The 14581-nt window shown below is 43.6% G+C and overlaps 1 protein-coding gene across 1 annotated transcript; it reads right to left on the reverse strand.

The window, feature by feature from the left end:
* Window positions 1-678: 678 nt before the first annotated feature.
* Window positions 679-4674, reverse strand: LOC113200798 (uncharacterized). The gene is made up of 4 exons (XM_077802007.1): window positions 4580-4674; window positions 4000-4154; window positions 3507-3807; window positions 679-2314 (listed from the first exon to the last, which is right to left on the reverse strand). Exons 1-3 carry the CDS (start codon window positions 4645-4647, stop codon window positions 3650-3652), a joined length of 381 nt encoding a protein of 126 aa, XP_077658133.1. The 5' UTR covers window positions 4648-4674; the 3' UTR covers window positions 679-2314; window positions 3507-3649.
* Window positions 4675-14581: the final 9907 nt, after the last annotated feature.

Below are 14581 nucleotides of genomic sequence, written 5' to 3' on the forward strand. Positions count from 1 at the left end.
ATGTTAAAGCCTGGTTCCCAGCATGTGGTTCTATTGGAAGATGGTGGGAAAAATATGAGGTGGAGCCTTGTGCGAGGTTTCAGTTATTGGGGTTGTGCCCTCAAAGGATGTCATGTGGCCATGGTTTCTTCTCTCTTTTGTTCCTCTGCTAGGTGCTGCCACCATGACATGCTGCTTTGCCAAAGGTCTAAAAGCAATGGGGACAATTGATCATGGACTGAAATCTCAAACTATTAGCCAAAAATCCTTTCCTCTTGTAAGGTGATTATCTTGGGTATTTTTTTTTTTTTTTTTACAGTAATGGAAAACTGACTTAGACAATGAGAGGACAAACAAGAGGGACTAGATGCTTAGGGATAGGCTGGTATCCACATTTTCTCACATTATACTCCTTGGGACACAGACATGTAAGTTTTTAGGGGCCAGTTGCAGAAAGAGAATTTAGGAGCTTCCCGAAATCTCAATGTTGGGGGCACTTGAACAAATCTTGTATTTCTCAGTCCCATACAAGGCAGCTATCTCACACTAAAAAAAAAAAAAAAAAAAAAAAAAAAAAAATCAAAACCAAATTCATATCATTCACCGTAAGTGGTGACACTCTGAATAGCCCACCATATACTAAAAATGTACAAATCCAGAGAATCCCCATAAACTAGGAGTCTTCCCTTGCCCTCCCTCCTCTTCCACTTCAAGCCCTCCATGGTCTCACCTTTCAAGCCAGGAGAAATACATCAGAAGCGTGGGAACTGTCACTGCCTGGGGCAGTGCAAAAAGGGCCCATAACAGTTGTGGCTAAAACAGGAATTATGGGGTTGGGTGATCTTCCCCATGGGCTCCTGTCTACACTGTCCCCAACGGTCTCAGAGATCAATTCCCTGCATACTTAACAGGCGGCCTGAGTGTAGCTACCTCCTTCTCCACCTGGGGGAAGAAAACATCCTGTGAGAAGCCAGGGTTGATCATGAGTCATGAGGTTCTAAAGGAATTAGCAAATCCTGAACCCTGGGGCAATTTCTAGAATTATGACTTCAGATCAGGAGCAGGATCAGGAGCCATGAGGAAAGACGAGGTAAAGAGATGAGGAAACTGTCTTCCTGGAAGGTACCTCATCAGGGACCTTCCTCTGTTACCTGCTACTGCTGGGAATCAGATTCCCATCATCACCATCACCAGGGTGATAAACTTTTCTTTTACATTCATATGCTTTAATAAGAGGCTCCAGGGGCTGGGGTTGTGGCTCAGGGGTAGGGCACTTGCCTTGCATGCAGGAGGCACTGAGTTCAATCCCCAACACCACATAAAAAAACTAAATAAACAAAATAAAGGTATTGTGTCCATCTACAACTAAAAATAGAGAAAAAAAAAGAGGCCTCAGGCAAACAAGGCCTCAGGGTGGATAAGAACATGTGTGTGGATGGTACTTCCTATTAACACAGGACACCTTTCTACCTACATTTGAAATCCCCTCATGGGACAAGAACTCTGACCCCACTCCTTCCCTACCTGCATTCTTTTTCTTCCACATAATAGTACTGACCACAGTTTCAGTGACCACAACTCCAAGGAGAACTGGGCCAGTGATGATTCCCATGGTGGGGATGATGGACTGGGCAGACTGCTCTGGGAAAGGAAGGAAAGCTGAGGGGCCCTATTATGGTTTGGATAGTGTTTGTCCTCCTGGGTTCATTGGAAGTTTGGTTCCCAGTATGGTAGTGTTGTGGTGGTGGGATCTTTAGGAAGTAGTGCCTATTGGGAGGTCCTTAGGTCACTGAGGGTCTGCTCTCATAGGACCTTTAGTTCTCTAGAGGACAAATTACTAAAAGAATCTCTCTCCTTTCTATGGCTTCTAGTCTTGCCATGTGATTTCTCTCTCTTGTACTAACTCCTACCATTCTGGTGCCATCTGCTATGAGGTTGTCACCAGAACCCAACTTATGCTGGTGCCATGCCTGTGAATCTCCAGAATAAACTTCTTTACTTTATTAAATACCCATCTTCAGGTATTTCACTGTAGGAAAATTGACCTATTCATGCCCTGATGTCTAGCTGTCATCCCTGATTCTGCTGAGGGTCTCCAGAATGGCTCCTGTTTGCCCCAATGACAGATCTGTGCCCTCATCCCCCTCCTTACCCCATCTCAGAGTGAGGGCTCAGACAGCCCATGATAGTGCACATGGCATGTGTATCTCTGCTCCTCTCCAGCAGGTACCTTCACAGCTGCCCACTTCTGGAAGTTTCCATCCCCTGCAGGTCCCCACAAGCTCCATGTCTTGCATCTGGTCCTCCCCACTGCAGCCAGGTCAGGGTGATCTTCCTAGGATAGAAGCCAAGGGCCCATACCTCAGGATGACTTCATTGTCAGAGATGGGGTGGTAGGTCACATGTGTCTTTGGGGGCATTGTAGAAATATCAGGAAATTAAAACATTTTGCATTATCTCCCTTGGGCTACTGAAGAAGAATTCTTCTGATCATCCTAATAAGTGATGGGACAATTAAGATGGGAAAGAGTGTAAAACCTAGCCACTAGCCAGTCCTCAGTTATCTGGGATAATATTCCCATTCTTTGGACAGTTCTAGAAGCAGGGTGAGACAGCCCAGGATGAGGTGCCAAGTTTGTGAGAGGGACCTAGAGTTGTGACCTGAGTGAAGTTCCAGGGATTGGAAAAACTGGAGTCAGACCTCCAAAGACACTGCTTTGGGGGCAGAGAACAAAGCATGAGAGAAGTCCCTCTGTAATGCCTAAGGTTGCTGCCAGAGTCAAAGGGAACTGCTGGTCAGTTATTTCTGGGACTGTCCAATCCAGGAGAGTGTGAAGGAAAGGTAGAAGGGCCTAGGCAGCCAGAGCAAGATGACAAGTGAGGAAGGAGATCAGGGTAGGGCCAAAACAAAGGAGCATGGAGAGGGTCTTCTGATGAGGTCAACTTCCTGGTTAAGGAAAGTGGACACAAGCAGGGGACCCAATTAGACAGATACTTCCTTACTCCTCCTTCCAAGTGGGGGGTCCAATAGAAAACCTAAAACAGACACGAGGACAGAGGGGGCATCAATCAATAATATTGAGGAGAACGTGGACAGGGAAGGAGATAAGGACAGGAGGAAATTTCAGAGACCATAAAAAGATCAGACCCCCCCCCCCCAAACACACACCTGGTTCCCAGCTCTGAGGCCCTTTCGCTTTGAGAAGTCTCTGTAGCTTTTGTAATAAACTCGCTGCTTGCTTGCTATCTCTGTGTTCTGTTCGTCAATTCTTTGCTGAATTAGACAACGAACCCAGCACCCCTAGATGGTAACAACTGGACCCTTAAGTCATCTCCGAGAGTAATACTCTCTAGTACAGTATTCGGAAACCCAGGCGGATTCCATCCTTTCTGGATTCAGGGGAGAGCGATATTCTAGCATTGGCCCAATTTTACTCCCCTTCTGGGGGGAAGGCAGGCAGTGACATCGGCAGATCATGGAGATACCCTCAGCCCCATGGTACCTGCGCACTGTAGCTTCTCCTTACCGTACTGCAGGTATCTGCGGAGCCACTCCACGCACTCCTCCTAGAGGTAGGCCCTACAGCGATAATCCTCACTGGATGCCTCCCATTAGCGCTGGGTAATCTGAGCCGCTGTGTCCGCGCAGTCCAGGAGCGCAGGTCCTCTTTCAGCTCATTGTAATCCACCAAAGTAGGCGTCCTGACAGTACCCGCGGAGGAGGCGCAGGTGCCGCCCCAGGATGCAGCCACGGAGAGTCTGGTAGGTATGAGCTCCTGGCACCGCCACTCTTGTCGGTCCGGCCCCACGGACTTTCCCCGCGTGACACTGAGGGGCGGTGATTGATCAGAGCCTTTTCCCAACGAAATCGAAAACCCAACTGGAGTGAATCCCTGGGGCTTTCCCCAGGTCTACGTGACCCGCGAGTCCCGCAGCCTTAGGGTGAAGCTGGGCCATTCCGACCCGTTCATGGAGAATGAGGGTGTCTCGTGTCCTTCGCTCTGGGCCCGGGTCACTTACCTGTGTCGCTCTGGTCTAGCCGAGCAGGTTGTTTAGAATCACTCAGAAAGGCTTGTGCACTGCGCTTGACGATCCATGTGTTCCGGTCCCAGTACTCAGGTCCCACCTGCTCCATCCACGGCACCCGCGGCTCTGCCCTGGGATTCACCACGTCGCTAGCGAAGTGGCCAAATATTTAAGTCATCCACGTAGTGGATGGAGATGTACCAGGCCTCCCCGCCGCAGGGCCAGGACACAGCCACGGGAAGTGGAGTGGGAGAAGAAGGGAGTGGTGGGAGCCTGAAGACAGGCAGCAGCTGAGATGCTCCTCCCGGCACTGGACCCGGGGATCCCACGTTAGTCGGATAGGAAGGGCGGGCGCTGGAGCCCGTGGGACTAAAAAGGGGGCGGAAGGATAAGGCGACCAGGCAGCAGGGAATGAGGTGGGAGGATCAAGACAAGGAGCGGTGCGGGTGGGGAGGGTCTGGATCTCCGTGCAACCGCTACCAAGGCAAGATTTCCCCGGGTCAAGTGTCCCGGCTGGACTGTGCCCTCGCCCCTCCCCTAACAGAGGCCATTTCCCTTTAGACCTTGAACTCACCAGGTCTCGGTTAAGGCCAGGGTCTGAGAGAGCAGCAGGAGGAGGGTTTGCAGAGCCGGGACCCCCATCCTTGGGGTCTGGAGGATCTGAGTCTCTGCGGGTCTGTGGGAACTCTATAACCCAGAACCGCAGCGATGCCGATTGGCTTCTCTGGAAACCCAACACGCAATGGGAGCGAGAACTGGGACCGCGTCATGCGTGTCCAGGCAGAGGGACTAGAAACGGGTTTGGGAAAGGAGAAGTGAAACTCCTGGAGGTCGGGAATCCCCAGTGTATGGCTTCTCTAACCCCGCCACCGTTCTAGGATTAGAGAGTGGTTAGAAATTAGTGTGGATTCCCAAAATAATTGTTTACGTGGACATATTAAAGGTTAAAATCACTCTTAAAAATGTGACTCATTTAGAATATTACTAATAGCATGTTAACATATAATATTTTTAAGGAGAAATAACTATTTCCCAAAAGAAAACAACCACAGTGAGAAAAGTGACCTTTTTGCATTTTACAGTTTTGCAATTCTTTTTTTTTTTTTTTTGTATTTATCTCATTGGAAAATTCTAGACTTTCATATCTTTGGCATTTAACCTGTTATTTTGGTTGAAAAATAGAAAAAATGCAGCCTCACACAAATATGTAGGAGGAATGTTTTTTCATAGCGTTTTAGATAACTGGATATTTACCATTAATACTACACTGAAATGACACAGTGTTAGCTTCTTAAAAGTTCTATGAAACAATATCATTGAATAGTTCCTATTGTGTTGCTTTATAGTACATGGGTTTTTCTTGCATGTTGAATGAACCTTGTGCCCATAATGCATCATATTCTTTAAATTCATGCATGGTTTGATTCAGTGTTGATACATTAAAGTACAATTTATAAAAAAACACATGTTAATATTATTGCAGATTTCAACAGAAAAATGTTTTAAGTATTGGGAAGCTGCCAAGTTTATGGTTGTGGATTCAGGTTCTCCAAGATTCTAATTTCTTCTTGAGAGCTTACATTTTATCACTGGCAAAAAAAAATACTATCAATGGATTATTTTAGAGGGAACTGCTTAGGTTATTTTTAACAATGTTGGCCAAATATTTAAGTCTAAGTAATCATAATTTGTCATGCACTTTTTTAAAAGTAGGAATGTTATTCTGTAAAAAAGGGGGCTACTACAGCTTAAAAAAAATCCTCTTGTCACTGGGTGTGGTGGCATAAGCCTGTAATCCCAGCGGATCCTGAGGCTGAGGTGCCTCAGCAACTTAGCCAGGACCTAAGCAACTCAGCAAGAACTTGTTTCAAAATAAAATATATTAAAACAATTGTTGACCAAACACCTTACTTTGGAATGCAGTATTTATGTGTATTTCCCATTTAATCACATAAGATATTGTAAAAATATAAACTCTGGAATGGAGACTTAATAAGATCAATAATTTTTTTTTTAAAGAGAGAGTGAGAGAGGAGAGAGAGAGAGAGAGAGAGAGAGAGAGAGAGAGAGAGAGAGAATTTTTAATATTTATTTTTTAGTTCTCAGTGGAAACAACATCTTTGTTGGTATGTGGTGCTGAGGATCGAACCCGGGCCGCACGCATGCCAGGCGAGCGCGCTACCGCTTGAGCCACATCCCCAGCCCCAAGATAAATAATTTTTAATACTCCAACCAGGACATGTTCAAGTGAAAACTTCTTTTTTTCTTCTGTAACTAAGAGGTGGTAAAGAATATAATAACTACTATTGATGTTTGGTACCATAGCTTCCATTCTTGCTATGTTCTTTTTTCATGAAAATAATGTCTTAGTAATGCTGTAAAAATAGTTTTGACTTTCCAGGTCCTGTGAAAGGATCTGAGCACCTCTGAGGATTTCACACATCACATGTTGAGAACCAGGGTTTTGAGTAAACCTTGGAGAGTTTGCAGCTGACTCTATCCTCTTTGCCTCTTCTTCATTTCCAGAATTCCTCTCCCTGACCTTGACTCCCTGCCTTCCAAAACTTAGCTAGTACTGTGCTCTGGACTCTTCTACAAGAGAACAGCTCCCTGGAAATGTCATGCTAAAGAGCATGACAGTGTAGGAACAGGACTGGAGGGACATGTGAGTTTCCTCTTTGGAATTATGAACGGTTTGTATGTGAAAGTATCAAGTAGATGATTCAGTCATGGTGCATTTTGGTTTTGGGTATCCATGTACACCCCTAGTTCTTGGCTCTTTCATTTTAAATGGATCCATGTAGCACCAAGAACAGTGACATTCACTCATCAGACTGTTATAATAAAAATGGTATGGACAGGGTGACTTATAAATGACAGAAATTTCTTTCTCACTGTTCTGGAACCTGGAATTCCAGTTCAAGGGTTGGCCAACTCCATGTTTAGTGAGGGCAACTTCCTCATAGAAAACCATCTCCTCATTGTGTCCTCATATGGCAAAAAGGGGCACAAAAGCTTTCTGGGGTCTGCTTAATGAATGTCCTAATCTCTTTGTGACCTAATTACCTCCCAAACACCCAATTTCCAAATACTTTCTCATTTGGTATTAGATTTCAACATATGAAACTGGAGGTACATAAACATGGGGTCTATAATGCTGATACTGTCAATGGAACATTTTTGATTTTTTTTTAGCTAGCTTTTGTGTTGCTGTGACCGATACCCAACAAGAACAACTTAGAAGAGAAAAATTTATTTGGAATTTATGGTTTCAGATGGCTCTAGATGGCTGATAGCATTGCTCTGGGCCCAAGATGAGGCAGCATATCATGATATAAGTGCCCGGTGGAGGGAAGCTGCTCAGCGCATGGTGGGGGTCAGGAAGCAGAAAGAGTGATGGATGAAGGGACCCTTGGGAAGTAGCACCCTTCCAGGGCACACCCCCAGTGACCCACCTCCTCCAGTTGTGCCCCACCTGCCTACAGTTACTGCCTAGCCATTTAAACTAGGGTGAACTGATGGTTACTGCTCTCATAATCTAATAATGTTACCTTTGAATATTCTTACATTACCATAAACTTTTGGGGGATACCTCATATCCAAACCATAACAGTGATGGCAAAATAATTTTATATCTGCACTGTTCAACATAGTAGCCACTAGTTATATGTGGCTTTTGAATTCTTGGGATGTGGCTACTGCCCCAAACAGATGAATTTTTAATTTCATGCAATTAATTCTCTAAATAAATAATTCCCCTTTGGAATGGGAACAGTTTGTATGTGAAAGTATCAGGAAGATGATTTAGTCATGGTGCATTTTGGTTTTGGGTATCCATGTACTAAATTTGATGCAATTTATATGAGAAATAATATTGACCCCCACTCCACAGTGTAGCTAGCAGTTACCATTTTGAGTTCAGTGTCTAGAGTATATATAGAATATGGAAACCATGGATTTTTCTGTGTGACTATGAGATATCTCTAAAATACACCATGCCTAAGAAAGTTGAATGTGTATTTTAAAAATTAGAAAGTACAGACTATCTATAACATAATTTATCACCCCCAGTCATAAATTTTCAAATATGCCCATCTCTAGAACGTAATTCTTGTCTGATTTCATTGGTATGCTCAGCATCATTGTTATTTTTAATGGACATAAGGAGGCATATAAGTTTACTCTTAGGCAGAAGAAAATAGGTATTGAAGGCAACATATATAAAGTATCCTGCAGTTCCTGTAGGCATATTTAAAAAAAAAAATGTCAACAGAAGATCTAGACCTTGGAACAGCACCTTAGAATTTGCTGTGGTTTAGATACGACTTGACTGTGTCCCCCAAGGGTTTATGTATTGAAATTCAATCCCTGTTGAGAGGTCTTGAGAAGGTGAGAGCTTTGGGTGGAGTCTCCAGGATTAAATACAGGTGGGTACAGAGAGAGAGGGGGAGAGAGAGAGGGAGGGAGGGGGAGATAAAGAGATAAAGATGGGGCTGGATATTGCAGGAAGGACACACACACATGTGCTTCCTGTCTTTCCTCTTGTCAAGCTCTGCTCCACCTTGGCATCCGGTTGATAGAAGAGCAATTTCTAGATGGGCCCCTTGGCATTGGCACCTCCGGAACTGTGAGTCCAAGGCTCTCCAGAAGTGTCTTTATCTCAACCTTGATGTACATTCTCCGGAACGGCCCTCTCTGCCCCACTCATTTCACAGCTCTGTTTTCTTCAGAGCTGTTCCAAAAGGTTCTGAGGGCAGAACAGCGGCTGGCTTCCGGGTGCAGCCACAGGGCTGAGCACTGAAGACTAGAGCTACTTTTTTCTAGTCTCACCTGGGTCTGCGTAGGGTCTTTTTGGGCTCCCAGCAGCTATACAGGGCTCTCCACACCAGAGGGCGCTGCCACCCAGTGTCTGATTCTGAAGTCCCAATTGCTATCCAAAATACAAAGTATGTTTACTTCCCGTAAAGTGACCTCTACCTCAGGGCACATCTGTGCCTTCAAGACCATAAAGGACAGTTTCCCAGAACTGGAGTGGATCCCACGAATGTACCGGGTGCCCTCAGTCTCCTGGAAAAACCCTGGACTATTGAGTCCTTGTTCTCTTGCTGCTTCCAGGATGAAGGGGTCCCATTCAGGTAATCAGCCCTGGATTCTCCAACCCTAGGATGGAGCAGAGGTCAGAAAGGACCCTGGAGTTTTAGCTTAAAGAGGAGGGAGGCTCCTGGAGAAGGGAAAACAGAAGAATCTGTATATTAAAGAAATGGTGGCCAAAGGGGAAGGAAAGGAATCTAATCGAAAAGGGACATGGGAAAGGCTCGTCTAGTGAACGGCTGTGTGGGAGGGATAGATGCATTTGATATGAGGTTAAGGGGCTTCTGGCTGAGGCTGGAGGACATCCTCGTTTTTTAAAACCAGGATGATGATTACACAGATGTTAGTTCTATCAATCAGTAGGTAGATTTCTGTACTTGCAGGTGTAGTATAATTCAAACACACATGAGAGAAATGGGTAAGGAAAAGTGACTAAGGGAGGGAAAGTGACTAAGGGAATTCTCCCTCTTCTAGAACCAGCCTCCTCCCCCACCCCCCACCCCCACAAAATATGGTAGTGGCAGGCAGAATCAAGGAGGTGAGGGGACAGCCAGGTCTGTGCCCCATGGCAAAGTGTCCAGACCTGATCTCTGATTCTGGGATTGCCAGGGTCCCACTCATTTTGCTACAATGTCATGGGCTTTCCAAGTCCAGCCCCAGGTAACCTGAATAAGCCTTGGTTACCTGGATATCTTAAGTCAGTGGGAGCTGCCATAGAAACCTGGGGCTGTGGGCTGAGAGTTGGCAACACTTCTGGTGGCCACAGAGATGGTATCCCTGAGGGTAAAGAGTAGGTGTGGTAGAAGCTGAAGATGATATTGAGGTACAACGAGATCTGTGATTGGTGGAAGCCCAGGCATCTGCCCAACATCTCCTCTGGAACCCGAGGGTTTTCTATCAACCTCCCCAGACATCCAGTGCCCAGGTCTCCAACCACCAACCCCATGGACATCAATGGTGGACCCTTCTTCAAGTCTATAGCCCTGAGACTCCAGGACACAGAAGTCCTGCCTCTTTTCCCTTTTGGGACCTAAGCAGATGGTCTGTTACATTCCTCACACCCTTGCCACCTCCATTTTTCTAAATGAATGGTCCTGTGGTTCTGATTTTTAGTTCCTGCCTTGTGGCTTCAGAGTTTTTTTTTTTTTTTTTGCCTGGGGAAGCCCCCAAGGTCTCCATTGGCTGCAGCTGGGACAGTGCTGGGAGATTGTCGCGACCCCTTGCCCGCAAGGAAGACGCAACTCGGGAATCTTCTCTCAGCAGTTTATTCAGGTCCTTGATACTTTTTCTTCTTTCAGCAGTTTATTCAGGCCTTTGTATTGACATGTCTTTTAGCTTCTACTGCTACTCCTACTACTACTTCTACTGCTACTCCTACTGCCACTACTTCTACTGCTACTCCTACTGCCACTACTACTACTGCTACTACTACTGCCACTACTTCTACTGCTACTCCTACTGCCACTACTACTACTCCCGTGTGCCCCAGCCTTAATAAAGCAGATAAAGCCCCAATGCACAACTGCCACGTGGACTTTTCCCATAGGGTGCCAAGTCACAGCATGCCAACTCATTCTGATAAGGAGTTGTTTGTCACAGACTACAGGGGAAACCAGCGCCATCTTGTAATGGCGGCCACAGTTCACAGAAACGGCTCACCACAGGAGATTGAAAGTAGCAGTGAATTCTGGAGTTGCAGCTGGGGTGAGGAGGACCTCAGTGTGTCAGCATCCCGTGACCTGGCCAGCAGCCCCCTTAACCCTCCTGATTACAAATCCAAGAATTCCCTTACCTTTTCTCTCCTAAGATTCAAGGAGTTTTGGTCCTTGGATTTATTCATCCTTATCAAGTGTCTGAATATTTATTATGTGCCTGGCACTATATCAGGCTCCTGGGATATATCAAACCAAACTCCAGCAACGATGGCTACCCTTATGGGGCTTACATTCTGATGGAGAACACAAACCATAAATAATAATAACTGAAGTGAAATATAGGAGTATCAGAAAGTAGAATGATTTAGAGAAAAAGAACAAGGTAGGGAAGATGAAAGAGATGGCTGTAATTTTTATTGCTTATTCTCATTGTAGGCTTTACTGAGAGGAGACATTTGAGCTCAGTTCTGAAGTGGGAGGGTCAGGGAGCTTGTCATTTTGGGGACAAAGAATGTTCTAGGATCACTGTCTGTACATCCTGGCCTACTGGGGAATGCATTGAGCTTGAAACATGAATGGAGGTCGGTAGACTTAGGGAAGGACTTTCTGTTGGTGATTCTGGGCACAGAATTTGTGGATCTCAAAACTAATTTCTATTTGTACACCATGAAGGCTTTCTAAAGTCCTGGAATTTGGGGAGGATCAAGTAACTGGTGTGTGTGGGAAGGTTGAAAGTGGAGGGAACAAGCTGAGGTGGATTCCTGCTCCCAACTCTATTTATGTGCTCTTCTTCTCTTGTACCAAAAATTTGAGGTGTGAGCCTGACATGTTCAGCAAATTGTAGAGACCCTGGATCTAGAAGACAGTCACCACCTGTCAGGATCTAAAATTAAGGACTTTCTAACCCTTAGATACTCAAAGCAACCATATCCAGGAAAACAAGTATGGATACAATGTAAAATATTTATCATTAATCAAGTATGTAATATTTATGTAGCTAGTTATTCTTTTTTTATATAAAGGAGTTACCATCTACCATAATTTCCTTCAAGACAGTTAGTTTTATTTTTTTGGTATCGGGGATTGAACTCAGTGGCACTCAACCACTGAGTCACAACCTCAACCCTATTTTGTATTTTATTTAGAGACAGGGTCTCACTGAGTTGCTTAGCACCTTGCCATTGCTGAGTCTGACCTTGAACTCTGTCTTAGCCTCTTGAGCCATTGGGATTACAGGCATTCACCACTGTGCCTGGCTTGCCTATTTTTTGATTAGGTTATTTGACTTTTTTGGTGTTAAGTTTTTTTGAATAATATATATATATATATAAAATTCTATTCTATTCTAATTCTATGTATTTATATATAATTATATTCTATATAATTATATATATTCTGGCTATTAATCTCCTGTCAGAAGAGTAGGTGGCAAAGGTTTTCTGCCATTCTTTAGGCTCTCTGTGCATGCTCTTGTTGTTTCTTTTGTTGGGTAGAAGCTTTTTAAATTTGAAACCATCCAACTTATTGATTCTTAGTTTTATTACTTGAGCTTTAGGAGTCTTATTAAGGAATTCAATGACTGTGCCAATATGTTGGAGAATTGACCCTATGTTTTCTTCTAGCAGTTGCAGTGTTTCTGTTTGCTGAAGGCAATGGGTCTTCATCAAAAGACTTCTAGAACTGATAAATAAATTCAGCAAAGTAGCAGTATACAAGATCAAATACAAAAATTAATAGCTTTTCTATATTCCAATAATGAATCTGCTGAGAAAGAAATCTAGAAAACAATTCTATTCACAATAACATTAAACAAACAAATAAACAAAAACTTGGGAATAACTCTAACCAATGAGGTGAAAAACCTGTACAGTGAAAATTATAGAACACTGGGATAAGGTAGTATGTAGCCCACCTCCATGTGCACATGCACAAAGAGGACCCCCAAACATCCAGGAAACTCCTACCTTTCCTCTCCCAGACTGGGTTAAAGGGGGTCTGATCCATCAATTTCTTTATCCTTAACAAATGTTTGAGTATCTATTATGTGCCTGGCACTATTCCAGGCTCCTGGGATACCTCAAACCAAACCCAGGTAAAAATTGCTGTCCTCAAGGAGTTTACCATCAAATGGAAGAAGACACAAATCATAAACAACAAACTAACTGAAGTACAAGAAGGAGTGCCAGAAACTAGAATTTTACAGAGAAAAGGAACAAGGTAGGGAAGAGAGGGAGATGATTGTAATTTTTCATAATTATCCTCAGCACAGGCCTTACTGAGCCATGACATCTGAACTCAGCCCTGAAAAGGGAGGATTAGGAAGACTGTGGATTTGGGGAAGCAGAGTGTTCTAAAATTATGAGCTGGATATCCTGAGCTCTACTGGAGGAATATACTCAGGCTGCAACAGAAATAGAGGTGGGTAGACTTCAGGAAGGACTTCTTGTTGGTGCTTATGGGCACAAAGTTTGTGGAGCTCATGATTACTTCTCTTAATTGCCTCATGAAGACTTCCTGAAGTCCTGGAGTTTGTGAGAGACTGAAGTCTCTGGTGTGAGGAGGAATGTTGGGAGAGGAAGGAGCAAGTTGAAGTAGGGTCCCACCCCTAACTCTGTCTCTGTGCTCATTCTCTCTTGTGTCCAGAGTTTGAGATGTGAGTCTGAGCTGTTCAGCATGTTCCAGAGTCTGTGGCCCTAGAGGAGATTAGCCACCTGGCTAAAATTAAGGACTTTCTACCTCCTGCCCCCAATTCTTAAAACAATAGTATCCAGAAAGGATAAGTATGAGAACAATGTAAAATATTTCCTCAATAACTAAATATGTAGTATTCGTGTTGCTATTCCTTTCTGTATGAATGAATTACCATATAGTATCATTCCCTTACAGGACTTCATTCCAAATTACTCATGGTGAAGGACTGCTAACAAGGAATTCTGTCAGCTTTTACTTATCTTAAAGAGAATATATTTCTCCCTTCTTTCCCCCTTTTTGTTTATTATGATATTTTTGTGAAATGTGCTAATTTGGATATAAAATTACATGAATATTGGTAATTGTTTAGAATCATGGAACTGTCACCACAACCAAGATGTTCACTTCTTTACCCTTGCCATAGAAAGTTTCCTCATGCCCCTGTGCTTGATCCTTCCTTCACCCTAGTCTTGTGTGACCACTGATCTCCTTTTGATTATTTTAGAATTTTATATGCATACAATCATATGCAATGTAGTCTTTTTAATAACAATTATTTTTAAGCTTCATCCATGTTATTTGTATTAATATTTCATTTTTGTTACTAAATATTACTGAAATCCTAGTTTATCAATTGGTATATATACTGAAAAGTTGGTAAACAGGTGTGTCATTACCAGTTTGGGTCTATTATAAATAAAGCCACTATGAATATTTGAGTACAAGTCTGTGCAGACATGCTTTCTTTTTGGATAACACCTAAGAATGGGATTGCTGGGCCATAGGCAAGTGTATATATATTTAATTATATCAGTAATTATGATAATAATTTTGTTTTATAAATGGGGTGTAATATTTTTTCCATTTCTTTCAGTAACACATGAGATTTCCAACTGCTGCACAGCCTCTTAATATGTGGTATTATTATAAGTATTTTTTTTTGTGTGTTTTCATACATGTACTTAGGGAATGATGTCCATCTCATTCCACCATATTTCCTACCCCCATACCCCGTCCTTTCCCTGCCTCCTTTTTTCCCTATCTGAAGTTCATCTATTCTTCCCCCCACCCCCGTCCCCATTATGAATCAGCATCCTTATATCAGAGAAGGTATTTGGCATTTAGTTTTTTGGGATTGG

This window comes from Urocitellus parryii, chromosome 8, assembly GCF_045843805.1.
Source record: "Urocitellus parryii isolate mUroPar1 chromosome 8, mUroPar1.hap1, whole genome shotgun sequence".
NCBI classification, from domain to species: domain Eukaryota; kingdom Metazoa; phylum Chordata; class Mammalia; order Rodentia; family Sciuridae; genus Urocitellus; species Urocitellus parryii.

What these genes read in the sequence shown, in the direction of transcription:
- LOC113200798 (XM_077802007.1), bottom strand. Translation starts at nt 4,647, where the DNA reads ATGGGGGTCCCGGCTCTGCAAACCCTCCTCCTGCTGCTCTCTCAGACC. An exon ending in CTGGCCTTAACCGAGACCTG is followed by an intron (nt 4,155 to 4,579) that starts GTGAGTTCAAGG and finishes CCACTTCGCTAG; the next exon opens with CGACGTGGTGAATCCCAGGG. An exon ending in GCTAGACCAGAGCGACACAG is followed by an intron (nt 3,808 to 3,999) that starts GTAAGTGACCCG and finishes ACCGCCCCTCAG; the next exon opens with TGTCACGCGGGGAAAGTCCG.